General features: G+C 34.0%; 3 protein-coding genes across 5 annotated transcripts in view; 1 reads left to right on the forward strand and 2 right to left on the reverse strand.

Annotated features, from left to right (window-relative positions):
• Positions 1 to 765, reverse strand: part of LOC105332623 (leucine-rich repeat serine/threonine-protein kinase 1) — a 43211-nt gene extending 42446 nt beyond the window's left edge. Inside the window, exon 1 of the mRNA XM_034458879.2 lies at positions 632 to 765. The gene's annotated coding sequence lies outside the window, so the exon portion shown is untranslated. The remainder of the gene's footprint in view (positions 1 to 631) is intronic.
• LOC105332584 (D-beta-hydroxybutyrate dehydrogenase, mitochondrial) lies at positions 734 to 5851 on the forward strand. Of its 3 annotated transcripts, none has more exons than XM_066065945.1 (7): positions 734 to 848; positions 1389 to 1603; positions 3003 to 3209; positions 3387 to 3539; positions 3681 to 3874; positions 4151 to 4387; positions 4751 to 5851. In XM_066065945.1, the coding sequence occupies exons 2-7, from the start codon at positions 1390 to 1392 to the stop codon at positions 4853 to 4855; spliced, it is 1110 nt and encodes a 369-aa protein (XP_065922017.1). In that variant the 5' UTR covers positions 734 to 848; position 1389; the 3' UTR covers positions 4856 to 5851. The 3 variants fall into 3 exon arrangements, with proteins under 3 accessions (XP_065922017.1, XP_065922016.1, XP_065922015.1); XM_066065944.1 differs by having other exon boundaries at positions 772 to 889; XM_066065943.1 differs by lacking the exon at positions 734 to 848 and adding an exon at positions 897 to 1051.
• A 1996-nt stretch (positions 5852 to 7847) lies between these two features.
• LOC117684904 (centrosomal protein of 131 kDa) lies at positions 7848 to 18611 on the reverse strand. The gene is made up of 20 exons (XM_034458882.2): positions 18463 to 18611; positions 17441 to 17579; positions 17237 to 17279; positions 16990 to 17065; positions 16561 to 16672; positions 15585 to 16406; positions 14651 to 14938; positions 14385 to 14544; positions 13819 to 14003; positions 13365 to 13544; positions 12455 to 12580; positions 12202 to 12308; positions 11542 to 11638; positions 11118 to 11335; positions 10523 to 10748; positions 10095 to 10318; positions 9723 to 9807; positions 9548 to 9634; positions 9234 to 9451; positions 7848 to 8977 (listed from the first exon to the last, which is right to left on the reverse strand). Exons 2-20 carry the CDS (start codon positions 17576 to 17578, stop codon positions 8842 to 8844), a joined length of 3528 nt encoding a protein of 1175 aa, XP_034314773.2. The 5' UTR covers position 17579; positions 18463 to 18611; the 3' UTR covers positions 7848 to 8841.
• Positions 18612 to 18667: the final 56 nt, after the last annotated feature.

Consider the following 18667-nt stretch of genomic DNA (forward strand, 5'->3'; position numbering starts at 1 on the left):
CAGTACTGCTCTACTGCTGGGCAAATGGACATCCTAGTATTTGGCAAAGTTATGGTAGGTAAATAATTTATGATGTATAGGTAATATATAACACTTGCCATTACATCATATTTCACCAATCTATGTGAGTTCGCCCTGCAAAAAGGGCTGTACTGCAGTTACCTTGAAGGGGCCTATTGGAGCTCCATGGTAAGAAGCACTTGACTTGAAAGAGGAAAACGAAAGAAATTATATATATATATATACAGCTGATATACTGTAGTATTTAATTAGGAAAACCACAACTGTAACAAGCACAGGGTTTTGACACAATCTGTGCAAAAAATCGTATATATAGTACAATAGATTTTTTTCACATATTCATGTCAAAACCCTGTGGTAACAAGATGTGTAATTAATGGATGATTATGTTGATAGCATATTTGTTTACCGTTATACATCCCTATTGCATTCAATAAATTTTATTCTTGTTTTAATTTACTTTCAAATTTTAGTGACTAAGTGTTCAAAATGATGAGATAATTTTCATAATATTCGTCCAATATCAGGGACATACGACAATATTCCCCGTGTTTAAGATAAGGAGACAGCGTCGAGATTACAGTTCCATTATAAAATGGAACTCACTAACCTTTTAAGACTCTCACCACGTGCAAAAATCCCAACACCAATTCTTCCTCATTATTAATTATGCCAGCCTGTTTATGATGTTTACAGCCACTTCTACTTTCAGTTTAGGACGAATATAAACACCCAAGAGTTTCCGAGTAATCACTAGCGGTGGGCGTTAAACAGAATAGCATCATTATTTAATTAAATGGGTAAAGGAAGAAAACATCGAATGCCACGTAAGTGAAAGTAAACCGGTTGTGTCGAAGAAGCCTCCGAAGTAAGTGAAAACTGACGTAAATAAAGTATTTTGATAAGGACCAAAAATGTAATGAAAATCATTTACTTCATATTTTAGCAAGTTCGTTTGGTAAACCATGATAACCACGGACTGACAATGTACATAGGATAAGAATTTAAGGTTTTATCAACATAATAAAAGGTATATACTGGTGTCTCATAATATCGCGGTACTTATTTTCCAGTCATTTCTAACCCTATACTAATTGTGAAATGAAAGCTTTAAAACTCAGCTGCTGCTTTCCCAAAATAAGAGCATAAAAATAACATTATAATTTTGTTTTAGTTTGATGGAATTGTAAACTTAAAATAGGTCATATCTGATAAGATTAGTACTGTACCTTATCCCGTTGAGATTCAAACTACATCAAAATTCGACAAAATTACGTAACAAACTAACATACTTGAAACTTTTTAAAAACAGTTGATAGCCTATAATCTATATTGAGCCACAATTTGCATTTTTTAATTATTTTCAGAATGAGGGTTGCAGAGTTCATCGGGTTACAGTTCTTTGAGTCAGCCTACCTATTTGTGCTGTTCTGCATCCCAATAGTAGTGGCACAGAAATACATAGGAACAATTGTCTTGTTAATTCTAATTTCCTTGGCAATATCAACATTGTTGAAAAAACTATTTTACAAGCCAGTAGACATAAAAGGACAAGGAGTGCTCATCACCGGCTGTGATACAGGTCAGTATTGAGCTGAGCCAGGCCCACACTTGATCAGCATCTCAACCTCAGGAATTGTCCAATATTGTACTGGCAGTGATCATATTTTAAAGGAGGCCGATTGGGGTTTTTTTTTGCTGAAAAACTACAACAGCAAAACTCTTTTTTTAACCTTTTTTTTTATTTATCTTTTTTAACCATATGTCATTTTAACCAACTCTAATTTATTTACGAAGTTTCAAGAAATCGACCATGTGGTTCTTTTTAGGGACCATCTCAAAAGAGAGGTACATTTACTGTAGGAATATATAGGAAACTAAGTCATCTTCTGCACTTCGAAGCAGATTAAAAAATACTACAATAGCTTTCTTTCTCAAATCGTTATATATGACAAGTAATATCATTTACTACCTTACAAGTAAAATATACTAAATTCTACCGTCTGGTTTTTAATGGGGGCCATTTCAAAATATTTAAAATGCATCAAATTTTTCTATATATTTGGAGCATTACAAATGAAGATTAGTATAATGGATTCATTCAAAAAATAAATGTCCTCAAGGATAACATCATTCTGTGAATAAAATTTCAATGGCAAACAATTATTACTTTTTCTTTTATATTATTTCTTATAACATACTCCTGCAAAGCTTCATTTTATCATTACATCATTAAAGTTCAATGGCAATGCTCCCCTACCGCACAACAGAAAAATCATTTAAAAAAAAAAAAATTCCTTTAAAAAACTAATATTTTTATCTGTATTTTGTTTATTGTGTTCAATTTTATGAATGATATTGAAAAAATTTCATAAGAAGTATAAATTCAACGTATTATACTAGAATGCATATTAAAAACATGTGCAATGAAAACTAAAGTCGCCTCCTTAAATGGCCTGAGTCTTGTTTGGTAGAGCAGGCACTTTCAAGCACGTCGAAATTCTAAGCCTCTTTTACACAAATTTTAGAAATTGCCCACTCTGTTAAACAGGCCCAGGTACATTTATGAATACTCAAATTTTATCATAAATTAAAAAAGTGGCAATCCATGAATTTTGCTATTTTTTCTGAGGTTGAACACAATATAATTTTTTATCTTATTCAAAATCAAAACTTTAAATCTTGAAACAATGGTTGGTTGAATACAATGGATATGCATATTTCTAAGACTTTTAGATCCAGAATGCTGTTTCTATGCGTTATTAACCATGGTGATATCTTGAACACTTACAATCTCAGTTTTCTCATTGTTTCAGAAAATTTTAGAATTTGACAAATTTGTAGACAAGGTAGTAGTCAGAGTCTGCTTGTGGTCATGATTTCTGTGTCACAGATAAATGTGACAAAGTTTTGCCTATAGCTAAGAAGGTCTCAGAATCAGCCACTGATTAATCCTGTTCTTTCAATGTCTAACTCCACAGGATTTGGAAATGCCTTTGCCATGAGACTGGATGCGATGGGGTTTACAGTATTTGCAGGCTGCTTAAACCCCGAGAGTGAGGGAGCAAAGAGGCTAAAGGAAGAAGCATCTGGACAGATCCATGTTCTAAAAATGGATATCAACAGTGATGCTGATGTTAAGTCAGTCCTGGATTATGTAAATGAAACACATAAGTCCTCAGGCTGTGGTAATTAAGTTTAGTCTTTTGTAGTTAACGTATATTAGCCTGTTTTTTTTCTATTAGAATTAACAATGCTTGATTTTTTCTCTGAAATTTAAAAAGGAATATAAAATTTATTTCACTTTTGTTCTTTGGTGTCTCAAAGTTGTTTTTTTTCTACTTATCTCCTTTTTCTACTGATAGGGTTATGGGCACTGGTCAACAATGCAGGAGTCAATTTTCTTGGGGACATTGACTTTTGTACAATGGATATGTACCACAGAATCATGAATGTCAATTTATTTGGAATGGTTAGAACTACAAAAGCTTTTCTACCACTCTTAAGGAAAAGCAAAGGCAAGTCTGAACTTCTTTGTGGAAGTTTTTAACAGATTTGTATAAATAAATGTTCATGTAAAATTTTCTTAAGATAAAATATAAATGCATTTGTTGCCTTTTACAGCAACTGAAATACTGGTACTTATCTTTTTAAAAAAGGGCGAGTAGTAAATGTGACCAGTGTCAGGGGGCGCTGTGTGTTTCCTGTAGCTTCAGCGTATTCAATGGCCAAGTATGCAGGGGAAGCCTTCTCTGATGGCCTGAGGCTGGAGATGAGGAAGTTTGGGGTAAAAGTTGTGGTAGTTGAGCCGGGAAACTTTGGAGGAGCTACTGGAATGTTAAATGAAAAATCTGTGAGTGTGATTCCAAGTAGTGAGATGGCACACTAATCTTTCTGAAGTTTAGTGTTTAAGGCTATGAACTTTTTTACATTGAATGAAAATAAAACATCTTAGATGATGTTTATTATCCCTTTTGTCGTTATTTATGGTAATTTTCATGTAAATAAAGTTTGACAATAAAAGTATTGAATTTGTGGACAGTATGGTGACCTGATTCTTTGATCATGTATGTATTACCAAAATGATGATAAATGCAATGACTATTCAATAAAGGCATAATTTCTATAGTTAGCCATCATGAGGCGAGACTTTGACACAATGTGGGCGGAGGCGGGAGAAGAGGTGAGAGAAACGTATGGTAAGGAGTACCTGGATCGCCTGTTTGAGGGAGCCAAGGGAACCTCAGCCACCTCCTACCCCACCCTGGCCCCCGTCCTGGATGCCTTAGAGGATGCAGTGGTTAACCAGAATCCTCGGATACGATACCTCGTGGATGGGGGGAGTGGCCTCATGGATGAATTCTGTGTAAGCTTTGGATTTTTAGACTTCAAGGGCATTTTACAGTCATGTACATTATATACATGAATTTTTCCATCAAAAATCACAGTGAAAGGAAAAACAGTAAGTTAGGTGGATCTGTCTTATTACATGTACATGATTTTTTCTCACTTAATCAGAGATAATTAGAAATAAAGTAACATTGTAATGTACAATTGTTTGTATCAATGCCTACCACAGAGTGATTCGTGTTTTTTGTGTATGAACTCTGTGTAAAAATGTTTAAGAAGCTATCTGTCTGTTATAAAAAAAAAAAAAATACTGGTAACCCCCAAAACACACCATGTTTTCCACTTTAACAGTTCTCAACTGCTTTATTCATTGTTTCAGTGGCTGGCCAGGCTGAACTCCTTCCTACCAGAGCCAGTGATGGACTGGGTTGTATCCAGACTGCTGTCGCGAGAGCTTCCTCCTCTGAAGTCTTCCACACAGTAGGAGGGGAGGAGACCTACAGCACACACTGAACGCACCAACACTTACAGGGATTCAACTGCCAATTCATAATTAGTGTTGATTTACTCTAACAAGCTCTTCAAATTTAAATTTACTTTGGAATTCTGTGCATTGTTAAACATTTTCATTACAGAGTTACTGGGTTTGATATTGCATGATTTAGTAGGTGGGATGGATGTTATATAATGAAAACAATTCTTTTTGGCTGGATTACTGAGTCTTATAAGGGATTTGGTTTCTCTTGTCAGTAACTATGATGTAAACTGCCACTGTTAAGCAAAGGAAGATAATTCTGATAATACTTTCTCTGCAGGTCTGTAGCTAGCACAAGTTTTGTGTGCAATAAATATACAGTATTTTTCAATGGGTGGCACTGCAGCTCCCAGGTCGTCCATCCGAATTTTTTAAGACTGGGAGCTACAAACCTGCAGCGAATAATAGTTGACCAAGAAAGTTTTGATACAGTAATTTTAAGGCTCTTCGACCCTCAGCCTTAAAGTATTTTTTTTCATCATAAAAATGTGATTTGTCCTTCAAACTTTATAAATGAAATAAAGAGAAATTAATTGATGATATCAATGCATTTTACAAAGTTTTTGCAAATTTGCCCACAATGAATATAATGGAATAAATATACAGCTTGAGATCAAATTTGAAAAAAAAAGGTTGTACCAGTGCATCAGTGGCTTGACCTCCTTTAAATTACCAATATATAGTAGAGCAAAGCATTTTGTTGAATAATTAATTGTAATATTAACACTAGAAGAGTAATTAAATTTGTCTCCATTAAAGGCAGATTTATGGTATGATTAAAAATTCTGGATATTTTATAGTTAACGTACTTAGCTGAGGATCGGAGATTGTTAAACTGAGCTTATTTTTTGTATATTTATTTATTTGCATGTTAAAACTGGTAATCAAAATCAGCATAATGAAAAAAAAAATCAATATATATTATACAATAAACTGGTAAAAATATTTTTACTTTTTTATTTTTACTCCCCTTTACTGGTTTTCATTTATTACTAGTAATGTTTGTTATCATGGGTTCATATTCATAAAATTTGAACCAAATTATTTAAGGAACCAATAATCTAATAGTTTTATAAGTCCATGTAAATTACAAGTACTAGTACAGGCCAAGAACAGTTCGAGTGTGCAAGGCTTTGTGCATCTATTTTCATGCAGCCATGGTAAAAAGTTATGACTTTCTTTTATATTGTGTTTTTATGCAAAATTGATATTATATTAATGTTTCTTAGTTAAGCAATAGTGATGTTATGGCTTTGATAAGGTAAATGCTAAAATTAGCATTTATGCATCTCTGTTTCCCTGTATTTTAAAGTATACTAAAAGTCTAATAATAGGTATAATTTGCTAATTTATTTGAGGCGGCGATGGATTTTCAAAATAAGAATTTATTAATAGAGCATCAAGAGAAACATTTAAGCATTTTAAAAGTGATATTTTGTCAATAATTATTTTTTATAAGCCCATATATACTGCAATATACCTGGTACCAATTTTGAAGGGTAAAAAATGGTTTTTTGATATTATCCCTGGACCAAACCACTAGGTAAACATTTTTGAAAATAGCGTTATCTGGTGACTTCTTACAATATATTTTTGATACATTTGAAAGAAAAAAAAAATTCCAGGGCAGAAATACAAAAAATATTGAAAAAATGTGAAAATTTTGCGCTTTTTTAACAAATTCGTGATAGGGTCCCATAGTAAAAAATAATCAGACTTGGCTTGTTAAAGGTAACTAACTCTCCACCTTTGATTTATTTTTAAGAATAAATGAATACAGTCAGTTGTTCTCCAAGAAAAGACGACATAACTCATAAATGTAATTCTTCCAAGAGTTATGTGTGCAGGGGTCATGTAATATAGGGAGAGATTATATATAATTTGTTCATTGTTATTTCAAATAATGACAAATGAGGTACATGTATACCTTTGTACATGTACTTATTCTATAATATTACCAGCTTAATTGTTACATGAACAAATAATTTATGAGAGCCATTCATAAATGTAATATGCACAGTGAAAAGTAATATTAAGAGATCTCTTCCATTTAGGGTGGTATGGGACACCTCCATATTGTGACAGTAACTTTCAATCGAAATAAACAATAAAAAGAAGTATTTGTTATAGTGTGGCGCAATGGGTTAGAGCATTCTTTTATCCACAATAATATTGACAGAGGTCCCACGGCACCTTAAAATCTATCGTAACATTAACTTGATTTTGGTTGTTGTAAAAACTGGAATGTCCTCTTTACAACATGTACTAGTCTGAAATATATGAGGTTTTCCTGGCTTTTTTAATGATTTGGATATTTTTCTTGCCAAGAAAACATCAGAACTGGCGCCATTATGAAAACTGGAAATTTACCAACTCCAACTATAAAGGTGGCATTCTCAACTCGATTTTAAATACTTGTGAGTTGAATCAAATGTTTTACTCATAACTAAGTAATAAAATGACGATATTACTTCTCAATATCACTTTTATGGGTTCTTACATCCCATACACTATTGAACACATTTTATCGAACTGTCGAGATTTGTTCCGATATCATGCATTTTTTGAAATCTCACAAAACATAGGGTCTACTACAGTTGTTTATCAGTGTTACTATGAAAATATTGAGAAGAATTTTTATTTTAAGCGATATATTGGTGAGTTTTGATGTAAATTATCAAAATTGAGCCGTAAATGTCGCTTCCAAGTGGAAACAGTGAATTTCCAGTTTTTGTAATGGCACCTGTTCTGACGCTTTTTGGGCAAGTAAAATATCAAAATTGTTAGAAAAAGCCATGAAAAGCCAGATATTTTGGACTACACATGTACATGTATATTAGGGATTTTTTTTCCCAAGTATTGTTTTCAAAATGTGTATGTTATTACAATTATTATGTTTTTCCCAGATTTTCAAATCTGAATCAACAACAAATGTACTTGATATACTTACAACCATTTAATACCATTAAAAATACAAAATGCTTCATTAGGCTATTAATCTAATCCATTAAAAAATCCTCAACAACCATATCAATTGTATAAAACTATATATGGTATATAAATGGTAGTAATTAATAGATTACTAGAGATTCTAATCTGAAAGATCATCAATTCAAGTTACTCTTTCTCTAAACTCTCATGAATACCGGTACAATAAAAAGAAGAAAAAAAATTCAAATACAGCTTCTGAATCAGTATAATCTTAGTAAATCTAAGAGAGACAAAAATTTGAAGTGTTTAGTTTGATAATAAACATCAAATTCTTGTCCTATTACAGTACAATAAAGCAATGTATCACAGACTCAACATTGGATGGAATATTCAGTATGACATTTCAAAGTAAGGAGACAAAACAGAGCATGGAAAATAAAATCTCAGATTGCCCTGTATTTCATACACAACACTAATACATATGAGCATGTTTCAAACTACATGTAAGTCTTGTTTCAATCCTTAAAATAAAAAAATACAACATGAACTGAGCACTTTACCATCAAAAGAGATACACTTCATGTGGTGTACAAGTACATGTACATGAATTTCCACATCTAGGGCTACTACCTATAGTAATATCTAAGTTTCGACCATCAATTCTTTCTATAAATGTTAAAAATAGCAGCTACTCTATGACGATTATTGAGAAATTGATGCCAAAGGGTGATCTCAAGCTGGATACATTTATAAAAAAGAATACTGAGAACTGTCAGCATTGAGTTTTAGCAATAAATATCATCAAAAAGTATGATGCACAATTCTTGTCATAAAATTATAACATTTTGTATTTCTTACCAAGCACTGTTTAAACTACATGTATAAATGTACTGTACTTAATGATGTACATGTATCAATAAATACATGTATTCTATAATCTAATGCCCATGTGCAGCTAACATAAATATATATATTTTAACAGTTTTCTATATAGTTCCTGGAAGTTATTTTTTGCCCAGCAGTTGCTTCCTCTGTTGTTGTAGAAGGCCCTCCAAGTGATCTGCTCTCTTCTGAGCAGCATTATATTGTTCTCGTAATTGAGTGACCACTTCCTCTTTCTTCACAATAGCTTGTTTTACTCTGGAAAAGAAAAATACAATAGCTTGTTTTACCCTGGAAAAGGTAATAAAAAATACAATTTTATAGCTTGTTTTACCTTGGAAAATGCTCACAGAAAATACATACCAGTATTAAGAGTGTTTTCAACTTAAATTGTCATTAATAAGTACATATAGTGGATCTCCCTACAGTTTATGACAAAAACCTTTTTACATTCAGCATTAAATTCAGCGTCCGCAATAAGATACTGATGTGCACAGCTTCCGATGGCCCTCACCTTTTGTGGACTTCCTCCATCTCCTCGTCTTTCTGTTTCCTTACGTCCTCCATCTGCTCCTTGCATCTATCCAGCTCTATCCGATGTCTTGCCTTCATTTCAGACATCTCGTTTTTCACACGCTTATTTTCTTCATCTGTTGCCACCAGTCGGTCAGCGAATTCTTGGCGTATGATATCAGACACTCGATCCCTCTCACGATGCATTTTGTCAGTGAGCTGTAATACAGAGATTATACAGTAGACTCGATTCTTTCGTAGATAAATGTACACTCACTTAACAGCTCTAGATCTGAGAGCATGTCGACCACTTACCTCCTGTAGGTTGTCAATCTCCTGGTCTTTCTGATTCAGCTTGACTAATAGACACTCATTTTCACCGCTCACTTCAGTTAGCCTAGCCTGTTATTGAAAACACAATATTATGAGCATTAAAGGGAAAACAATAACCATTCCAAACTTGTTTAAATATGATAATATAGCTCCTTGCCTTCATTTCATTGTATTTCTCAAGTGCTTGCTGCTCCGATCTTTCTAGGTCTCTCATCTCCATCTCATACTTTTCTCGTATTCTCCTATAATGTGAATTTTTTAGGGTATTAGTATGTAAATATATAGTACATAAATTTAAGAAAAGAATCATTTGTGTTTACTGTAGACTGAATATCAATTTTGCAATACACGTATAAGCAATTACGGTACTGTAACTAGCAACAAACGAGTCACAAGGTAAGACATGCTCCCTGGTACTGAAATTATGTACATGTAGATTTTTGTTGTTATTTACTACACTACTTTTTCAATGTTTTATGGAATACCCTTTGCAAAATAATTCATATAAAAGCTTACACATAAAACAAACCTAATTCTGTGCTCTGCTGCCTTTTCAGTTTCCTCACGACTAGCAGTAGCATCCTCCTCGAGTCTCGAGATCACTAGCTCAATCTCCTTGTCTCGATCTCGACGCACCTGGTCCTTCAGCTCCCTCTCTTTCTGTAACATCCAAGTCTCTTGCTTCTTCATATAATTCTCTTCCCATGATGCTTTCTCAACAGCCAGTCTTTCTTTTAACTCTCGAATCTCAATCTGAAATTCAAAACATAACATACTTAATAAAATTTGAAAAATAAAAAAAAATTGAAAATCAACTGTACACAATACATGTAATTTAACAACTGTAAATAATCTGTTTCAGAGACCCATTGTTTCATCATATGAGATCAATATTTAAAAAAAAATTAATCAAGAAAATATGGATACATAGTAAAATATATTAAAGAAATCGTGTACATTATGTCTGTTTTCCTGCTCTTCTCGGGCTTTCTCGAATTCGGATTTCATGGCTGCAAGGGCCAGGGCATGGCTGTCCTCGAGCTGTCTCTGGAGCTTATCAAGCTCTGTCCGCTGCCGAGATGCTTGCTGAGCAACACGCTCTTTTTCTTCCTGGACTTCCTGGTACAAACGACGCCTCTGCTGCTGGTATGCTTCCTCCTCATTCTGTAACTCCTTCTCATACCTGTAGAATACCATGGGCAATTAGTAAAATATACATAGAAATTATGAAATTTACATTTCTTTTTTAAAAGAATATAAACAAGTACAGGGGAAAAACATCCCTATGGTTATTCATATATACTGTAGGAACTTTGTATCATTATGGAAGTAATACAAGTACCAGTATTAAAATCATTTGAATTTATATCTGACAAGCATAGAATTGATGTGCATAACCATTTCAAACATATTTTTCTTGTTCAAATAAAATATCAATGAAACTTTTTAACATGAACATCTCAGTGATAGTTAAAAAGTACTTTAATTTTCTCCTATAATGTGCCTAAATATTCTTTAAACTTGACATCACATTTCACTTCTTTCTGTGTACCTCTGCTTTGCTAGTTCTCTTTCTCGGGCACAAGCAGCCTCCTTTTCCTTGGCCAGCTGGTCCCGGAGCTCCTCTGTCATTCTGACGTACCGCTGGGCAGCCCTCTCATCTGATTCCAGAATCTCTGCTTCATGGATCTGCTTAATCTTCTTGATTTCATTTTTATGCTTTGCTATCAACCTTTGTATTTCTGGTTCTAAACCCTGCACTGTCATTTCCTGTAAATAAAAGAATAATTTTAAGGCAAAATTCAATTTACATCATAATCATTATAACTGCCTATGCAAACTAGGATACTAGAACACTTGCATTAATAGAATAAATAGTTTAAAACCACTTCAATCTATGTATTTATATAAGAATTAATGAAATTCACAGAAATGTCTAAGCATCTGCATATAAGTACATGTAAATAATGTATCACCTTGATCTTCTTGGTTTTGTCCTGGATCCATCTTTCTCGCCTCAACTTTTCTGCTGCTTCATGCATATCTTTGATCTTCTGAATATCTATTGCATGCCTAAGGGGGATAATTCATACATTATGTACATGTCTTTTTTATATGCATGATACACTATTTGAAATAGTTTATTCCATACGTGGGTTCAAACATAGATCACACAGGTAATAGCTGTCACTTGCTATAGGAAAAACCTTCAAATTTTTCGTATATTTTTTATACTTTAGGTACCAGCCTAATGTTGTACAAACAGCTTATTTTCACAGGAGTTTTCTAAATGTATAATGCATCTTTTGTCTTTTCCAAAAGTTTGTACATGGTTAGGCTGACAGTAAACAAAGGCTTTGAAATGAATTCCAGACCTCAATTAAGTACTAGTATATAAGATAACGAATGTTGGCCGACCCCTACTATGTAAAGCTTTGTGCTTTTTATATACACAAAATTCAGCGCTAAAACTTTTTGATTCTTATGGTTTAAATACCAATAGATGATGTGAGATAAATGAAAAATATGCTTAATTTGAATCTTCATTTTATTCACTTTTTACGGGGGCCCATAATTCACTTGTTCTTTGTTAACATTTCATTCGCCTTAAAATCAAAACATGGTAGTGTTCTCACTTTTCATCCATAGTCTTTATTTTATCTTGGTATTTCTTATCCACCGTCTTCAGTTCCTTGACCAACATTTCACATTTTTCACTCAGGTTCTTCTTGTCATCAATCAACTAAAAGTCAACCAAATCAAACAATACTTGTTTAAAACCTTTACCAAAATCTCTGTTAGCTTTTACTACTGATGATGACAAATCAATAATAATTGTCTAGTAATACAGAGATAAATGAAATAGAGATATATAAAAACCGTATTTACCTGATCTATAAATGATAAATGCCTTTTGATTGTTTCCTCATATTCATCTTTTTGTACATCAAGCCGTTTCTTCATTTCTTTCTCAGTCTCTCTCGCATGCCTTATAGTTAATTCTCTTTGCTGATTCTACAAATAGAGTCAACATTCATGTACCTCAAAAATCAGGTTCAATTTAAAACAAATGTTCCATTTGTACAAATAAGAATAGACTAGTATTGTTGATGTTGGAATACCTGTATTCATTTCACAAATTTAAATTTTTGATCTGCATAAATAAGTTTTCAAAAGTAAGACTTCACAATTTTACTTCCGTAACGATAACCTGGTTAGTTGGTGATAACTTATTTCAACTGAGATTATTTAGATAATCATAGACAAATATAAGAGACCCTGAAAGATACCCCGAAGTACTAGATTATATAAAGAAATATTCTGGACAGGGTGTTTGCAAAGTTTTCCCACATTTAATAAATGGTGATTTTATAATACATTACACTGTAATACATGTAATATCTTTTCTAGCTTCTCTTTGGTAAATTCCATAAACCATGATTGTCACATTGAAAACTATAAGTACCATTCAGCATGAATTTTACAAAAATAATTTTGACATCAACGTGGGCAAAGGTTACTGTAAATGTATTATATCTGGCATATACGATATTTGGCAGAAGTTTGTTTTTTAACAAGTTGGCGTAGATTTAAATTAGCATATTCCTGCATGTGACTGTTCTTAAACATATATGCATGACATTTGGCAATGCACTTGATTTAGCGGAAGCTGCATTCTGCCAAAAGTGCTAAATAGAAAACACAGCCAAATGTAGTATGTTTACAGTATGTTGCCATTGCAGTAACTGTCAATGGCAGTGGGTGGCAACTGATTTGATGGACAGTGGTGGGTACTGACCAGTGCCTTCTGTAACATAGTGATGGTCCTTCTCTTCTCCTCTAGCTCCAGCCTCTGAGACAGGACGGTACTCGTCACCTCATTGGCCGTGGCCTGGGCGTTCTCCAGCTCTGCTAACTCATCCACGGACGGGACCAGGGGAGGGGGGATCTCGTAATCCTGAGATGCCTTGCTTAGTTCCTACATAAGCAGAATGTTACCTCTGTTGAATTGGTTAACTGGTTTGTAAGAATACTCTGTTTTCTGCTTTCAGAAAGTATTATACTGAGTAATTCATGTGCTTGATTTCCCTTAAAGTTTTATTAACAATATCCTCATAAATCATTCATCAATTAAAATAAGCCTTGTCAAGCAATCAAACCTACAAATATTTGTAAATATCAGGATTAAAATGTGGAGTAAAACAAAAAACACAAACATTGGTGATTCATATCTTATTGTTAAGCACAAGTACCTGATCTACAGCACTCAGTCTGTCTGACACCTGAACTTCATCCAGGAAAGACATGATGCTGCGGAGCTTGTCATCGGACAATAAGTTCTCCCTCTGGCCCCGCCCCTCCCTGGACTGACCAAGTTCCTGCAGCCTATCCACTGTCAGCTGATTGCTGTTCTCCAGCTCCTTGTCGATCTCATCCACTGCTCATATCAAATGACACAGAATTCTCTTTTTATCAATGAAATCAATGACATCTGATAGGTTGTTTTAAACTCATGATATATATATATAGATATTGAACGCATTTAAATACTTATAAAAAATACACGTCTTTGACCAATCCCAGAATTTTTTTGCTTAAATATAACGTTCAAATACTACAATTATATCCTTTAATTGTAAATAATTTGCAAGTAGATGTACCGTATATGTACAGTTCATGTAAACAAGACTGCCTGACATGGGCATGGTATGTGTTGTGTTTAAATAATACAAGTCCTTGTCATAAATGAGTGAGATGCATTGTCATACATGCATTTTGTACTGATTTGTATATGCATACATTGGAAATAGATTCTTACACCAGGCATTTTTCTTCTCTGGTTTTGGAGACTCTAAGTGTTCGTCTTCCTCCAACTTTTTCAGGGTTTCCAGTAAGTCGTTGAGGGTTGACTTTGTCCCAGCTTCACTGCCAGGAACTGGATCTCGTCTGCTGTCCAACTGCTGAACATTGCTGACAGACTAAAACAGCATCAAACAAAATATTGTTCTTTACCCATTTACTAGAAACCATGATGAAGTTGATTAAGTTTCAAAAAAATCTCACAGATTGATCAGATCATCTCACCTCAAATTCTGAGTCTGTCTGGTCGCCTTTCAGCGTGCTCACTGATCTGGCACTGGACTGAGCTGACTGAGAACTCTGGGGAATGGAGCGCGAGGTTGAGGGAGGTTCGGAGACTGCGTCATCCTTCTCCTTGTTGCTGACTTTCTTGTTTCTGTCTGGTTTCTTTTTGCCTAGGTTTGTTTTGTAAGGTGTCTTGGTGATCTTACCACTGGCCTGTAAGTAGGCCACTTCTTCCTCAGCCTTGCGTTTTACTTCATCTCTTCTCTCTTCTCGCTTTTTGTGCAAATCCTGAAAATAAAGATGTGCAATGTGTAAAAACAATGTACCAGAGATATGTTGCATGAAAACATTAAAAGTTCTCACAAGTGTTTGTATGTAACGGTACATGTAGGTTCTAAGTAAGAAATAATGTTATGTACTGTGGGCTTTACATGTAACATGTACATGTATCTCATGCTTGAAAAAAAATTTGGTATATTATATTAGTAACTTCATCTAAAGGGTCTGATCACATCGAGTTGCCAGGCACGGATCATCAGATCAAATGAGACGCAAAGCATCAAATTTAATCTGATGATCTGCACCTGGCCACCGGCCACGAGATTTGATCCAGCTCTTTGGATCAAGTTACTGTTACAATGATAAATTTATTATATACCCTTGTCCATTTAAAAGTTTAAATTACAAAACTATCTTTTTACAATCAATTAAATGACAATTACTTATACATCAAAGCTTTTTAAACAAACTCTTTAAAAATGCACTAAAAACAGATGGTATTTAATAAGAGTGGTGAAATGGAATCGGACACCCACAGTGTGGAATCCAAAAAATCAGACCACACTCTGTAAAATTGACAGTATAAAGAAGAGAAAATTGATGGGTATATAATAAATTATAATACAATAACACTTTCTATTATCTCATGACATACCTGGATGGCTTGCAGCCTTGCCTGCCTGGCCCTCTCCTCTCGGTTTTTTTTCCTTTCTTCAGCCTTCATCTTGGCTGCTTCCTCCTCTGAGAGCAATGATAAGTCCAGCTTATTGTGGCTCTCCTGCACCTCTTGTCTCTTCTGCTGCATCAAGCGTTTGAGTGCAGCTGTACCAGCCCTCTGCCTAGCACTATTCTCAGAGCCAGGACTACTATCTTGTCTATGTTTGCGATACCATCGCTGGATTTTGGTGGCAGCAGAATTCAGAGTTTGTATGTAGTCTTCGGCAATGTTTCTGCCTACTGAGCTAAGTGAATTGTTGGCACCACCATTTATTTGTCTGTCATTCACTTGGTTTACAGGCATTTTATGTTTAATGTTCTGGTAAGAATTTTCTATTGATGTAAATGAAGTTCTAGGAGATTTCCCTTTCATCACCATGTTATTTGCAATTCCAGTAGATGACTGCACAAAATTATTAGCACCTTTTGCAGTCCTTGTAACAGTGTCTGATTTAGAACTGGTAACTTTTTTGTTGTGAAGATCGGTCACATCATCACTAAAGTCCTTTTTCCCTGTGGGAGTCTTAATTCTCACCAAGGCATCAAGATTTCCTAAAATGTCATTTGGAGAGGGAGATTTTTGCTTCTGTGCATGAAGCTGCTGTAATGCTTGAATTTTACTGTAGCTTGATGATAAAATATCCTCTTCAGATTCATCATCCGTGCTGCGATATGATCGAGGCTGGAATACATTTTGTGCAGGACTAGGAGATACACTACCCTCACCATTCATTCCACTATCTGAGGGAGACTTTTTAGGCTGAAAAAAAAATTATGATAAACGCAATTCCTTTTTTTATGGGATCTAAAATTTAAGACCTGCCTTCAATCTCAAATGACATTTATTTGACTAATACAACTGATAATTGATTATTCTGGTTTGACATTAATCATGTTCTGAAAATTGAACTTACAGGTTGCTGCCATAGGACTTTGACAGCATTGGGTCCAGGCTTTTTGGATTTCGTTGCTGGTGTTTTTATCTTGGGCTGAATTGAGCTCTCAAACAAAGCCAAGAAATCATCCCTATGACACAAAAAAATAAACAGGTGAGATCAAATTACATGTTCATTAGCAGTTTAGATACACATGTCAAAAGCTTGAAACGAAGATGTTCACTATCAAAGACAGCGACTAAGCATACTAGTTTAAATTTGCAAATTCAAGGAGAAAATTTTTATTGAAGGTTATAGATTATTGTTTCTTGATCATTTAAGGTATCTCCAGGTAATACATTATAGATTTCATTTTCACATTCTTTACTTTCTTTACAAACCACAGGTTTATTGTGTTGAAACGAACATGGTGCTTATCTCCATATTGTGCACAGCAGTCATATTTACCCAGGTGATTTTCCTTTTGGTGTGCCTTTTTTACTTGATATTGATAGGTCACTTCTCTGGCTTATATTTCCCTGACCTATAGAAGACATGATAAAATTGGATTGATAATTACAGTTTAAATTTACAAAATACATAAAAATATCATTTAATATTTTTTAAGCTTTAATATTTTTGTTGAAAAGAAATCATCACCCAAAAAAATTGCACTTAAGAGAATCTTGTAATGTATCATTAAGACTAGAGTTACCTTGGAAAGAATTCCTCTTAACACCGCTGGATTTGGCTCCATCCTAACAAAATTAATTCATGATAATCATTTAAGAAAATATTTCCTGGAATGTTCATATATATCTTATCATCAAGTATCAACATCTTTCTTTTTGTTCAAATCTAAAAGCAAAATATAGCATTTTGAATATAGAAGTATTAATGTAAGTATGATTTGACTTACTCCTTGTGATGTTTTAGGACCTGCAGCAGAACTAGGGCGGTTCAGCTGTCTTGCAGATGAGGATTTTTTCAGAGATGATCTTGTTGATATCTGAGAGCCAGTAAGGCTCAAATCATCTCCATGACTTCTGGCAGACATACTGCAATAATCATTAAACCAAATCTCATTACTTTTAAGACTTAAATTGCTTTGTAAAATGCTAAGAATATTGATTATTATCCATCATTTGGTAAAAAAAAAATCTTTCAAAAAAACTGGAGAGAGATATGAGTTAAGAAAGAAAAGATTGACTACAGATCAAATTTAAGAAAAAGCATTCATGCAATCCTGATTGAAAGAAAAGTGTGAGTCTTTGTAAGGGGGGGGGGTGTTGTGTTACATTGAATCAGCACAAATTAACTCTCTGGATCAACACTGCTTCAGGATCTCAGTTAAAGGGTCATTGGAGGGGGGGGGGGGGTAATTTTAATATAATTTTGGGATGTAAAAATATACAGAACATGCTAAAACATTGTTATACACAAGTCATATACTTGAAATCATTTTATCTCAATGGTAACATGTAAATACTGTGCTTGTTTTTAAGCAATTTACCAGTATATACAGAGCTTCTTCGTTGTGTTAATCACCAGAACTTGAAGTTTCATAACTGATGGCAAAACAGACTAATGAAGATAATTCTTAAAAAGCTTCTTTGATCAAGAAAGTCATGATCGAGTTATATTTGAAGCCCTGTTTAGAACGAAGCAATGTAGTCTTACATAAATGGGTGGGTATAAATTTCACAAGATGAAATCTTGTTTCAAAAAATAAAATTCTGTTAAATGAAGAATGCACCTATGGATGAGGGGTTGGACACGAGAAGAAACCCTTGTCTTGCAAAAAATGAGGAAAAAGTGCAGAATGTAAACAATCAATCTCATGATATTGATAAGCAGAAAATGATAGAGAACAGAAAAATGCTTGCCGACAAAAAATATGAAATATGTAAGTGATTCAACGTGATTTCGAGTTTGACTCACTTTCATGAAGTTCTATGGAACTTTGTATGCATGATATAAGCCAACCTAAACTCAAAAGACTTGTCAAACGAATCGGAAATCGGCATGTTTCTAACACATGCGTAAACAAACTGTCCCACAATTCTCTCTAGTACTTCCAAAAATAGTTCGAATATATTATTGAGCAAGGTTTGAAAAATTAATAAAACTGGAATACAAGTTTTAA

The sequence above is a fragment of the Magallana gigas genome, chromosome 7 (assembly GCF_963853765.1).
Source record: "Magallana gigas chromosome 7, xbMagGiga1.1, whole genome shotgun sequence".
Taxonomy (NCBI): domain Eukaryota; kingdom Metazoa; phylum Mollusca; class Bivalvia; order Ostreida; family Ostreidae; genus Magallana; species Magallana gigas.

Bases quoted from the DNA above. Each gene is read 5' to 3' on its own strand.
- LOC117684904 (XM_034458882.2), bottom strand. From the start codon at position 17,578: ATGTCTGCCAGAAGTCATGGAGATGATTTGAGCCTTACTGGCTCTCAG. The intron at 16,673-16,989 runs GTAAATATGACT...TTTGTGTCATAG, and splicing joins CCAAAAGGAAAATCACCTGG to GGATGATTTCTTGGCTTTGT. The intron at 8,978-9,233 runs GTGAGGGCCATC...TTTCTTTTCCAG, and splicing joins ATGGAGGAAGTCCACAAAAG to AGTAAAACAAGCTATTGTGA.
- LOC105332584 (XM_066065945.1), top strand. From the start codon at position 1,390: ATGAGGGTTGCAGAGTTCATCGGGTTACAGTTCTTTGAGTCAGCCTAC. The intron at 3,210-3,386 runs GTAATTAAGTTT...TTCTACTGATAG, and splicing joins ACATAAGTCCTCAGGCTGTG to GGTTATGGGCACTGGTCAAC. The intron at 3,875-4,150 runs GTGAGTGTGATT...TAATTTCTATAG, and splicing joins GAATGTTAAATGAAAAATCT to TTAGCCATCATGAGGCGAGA.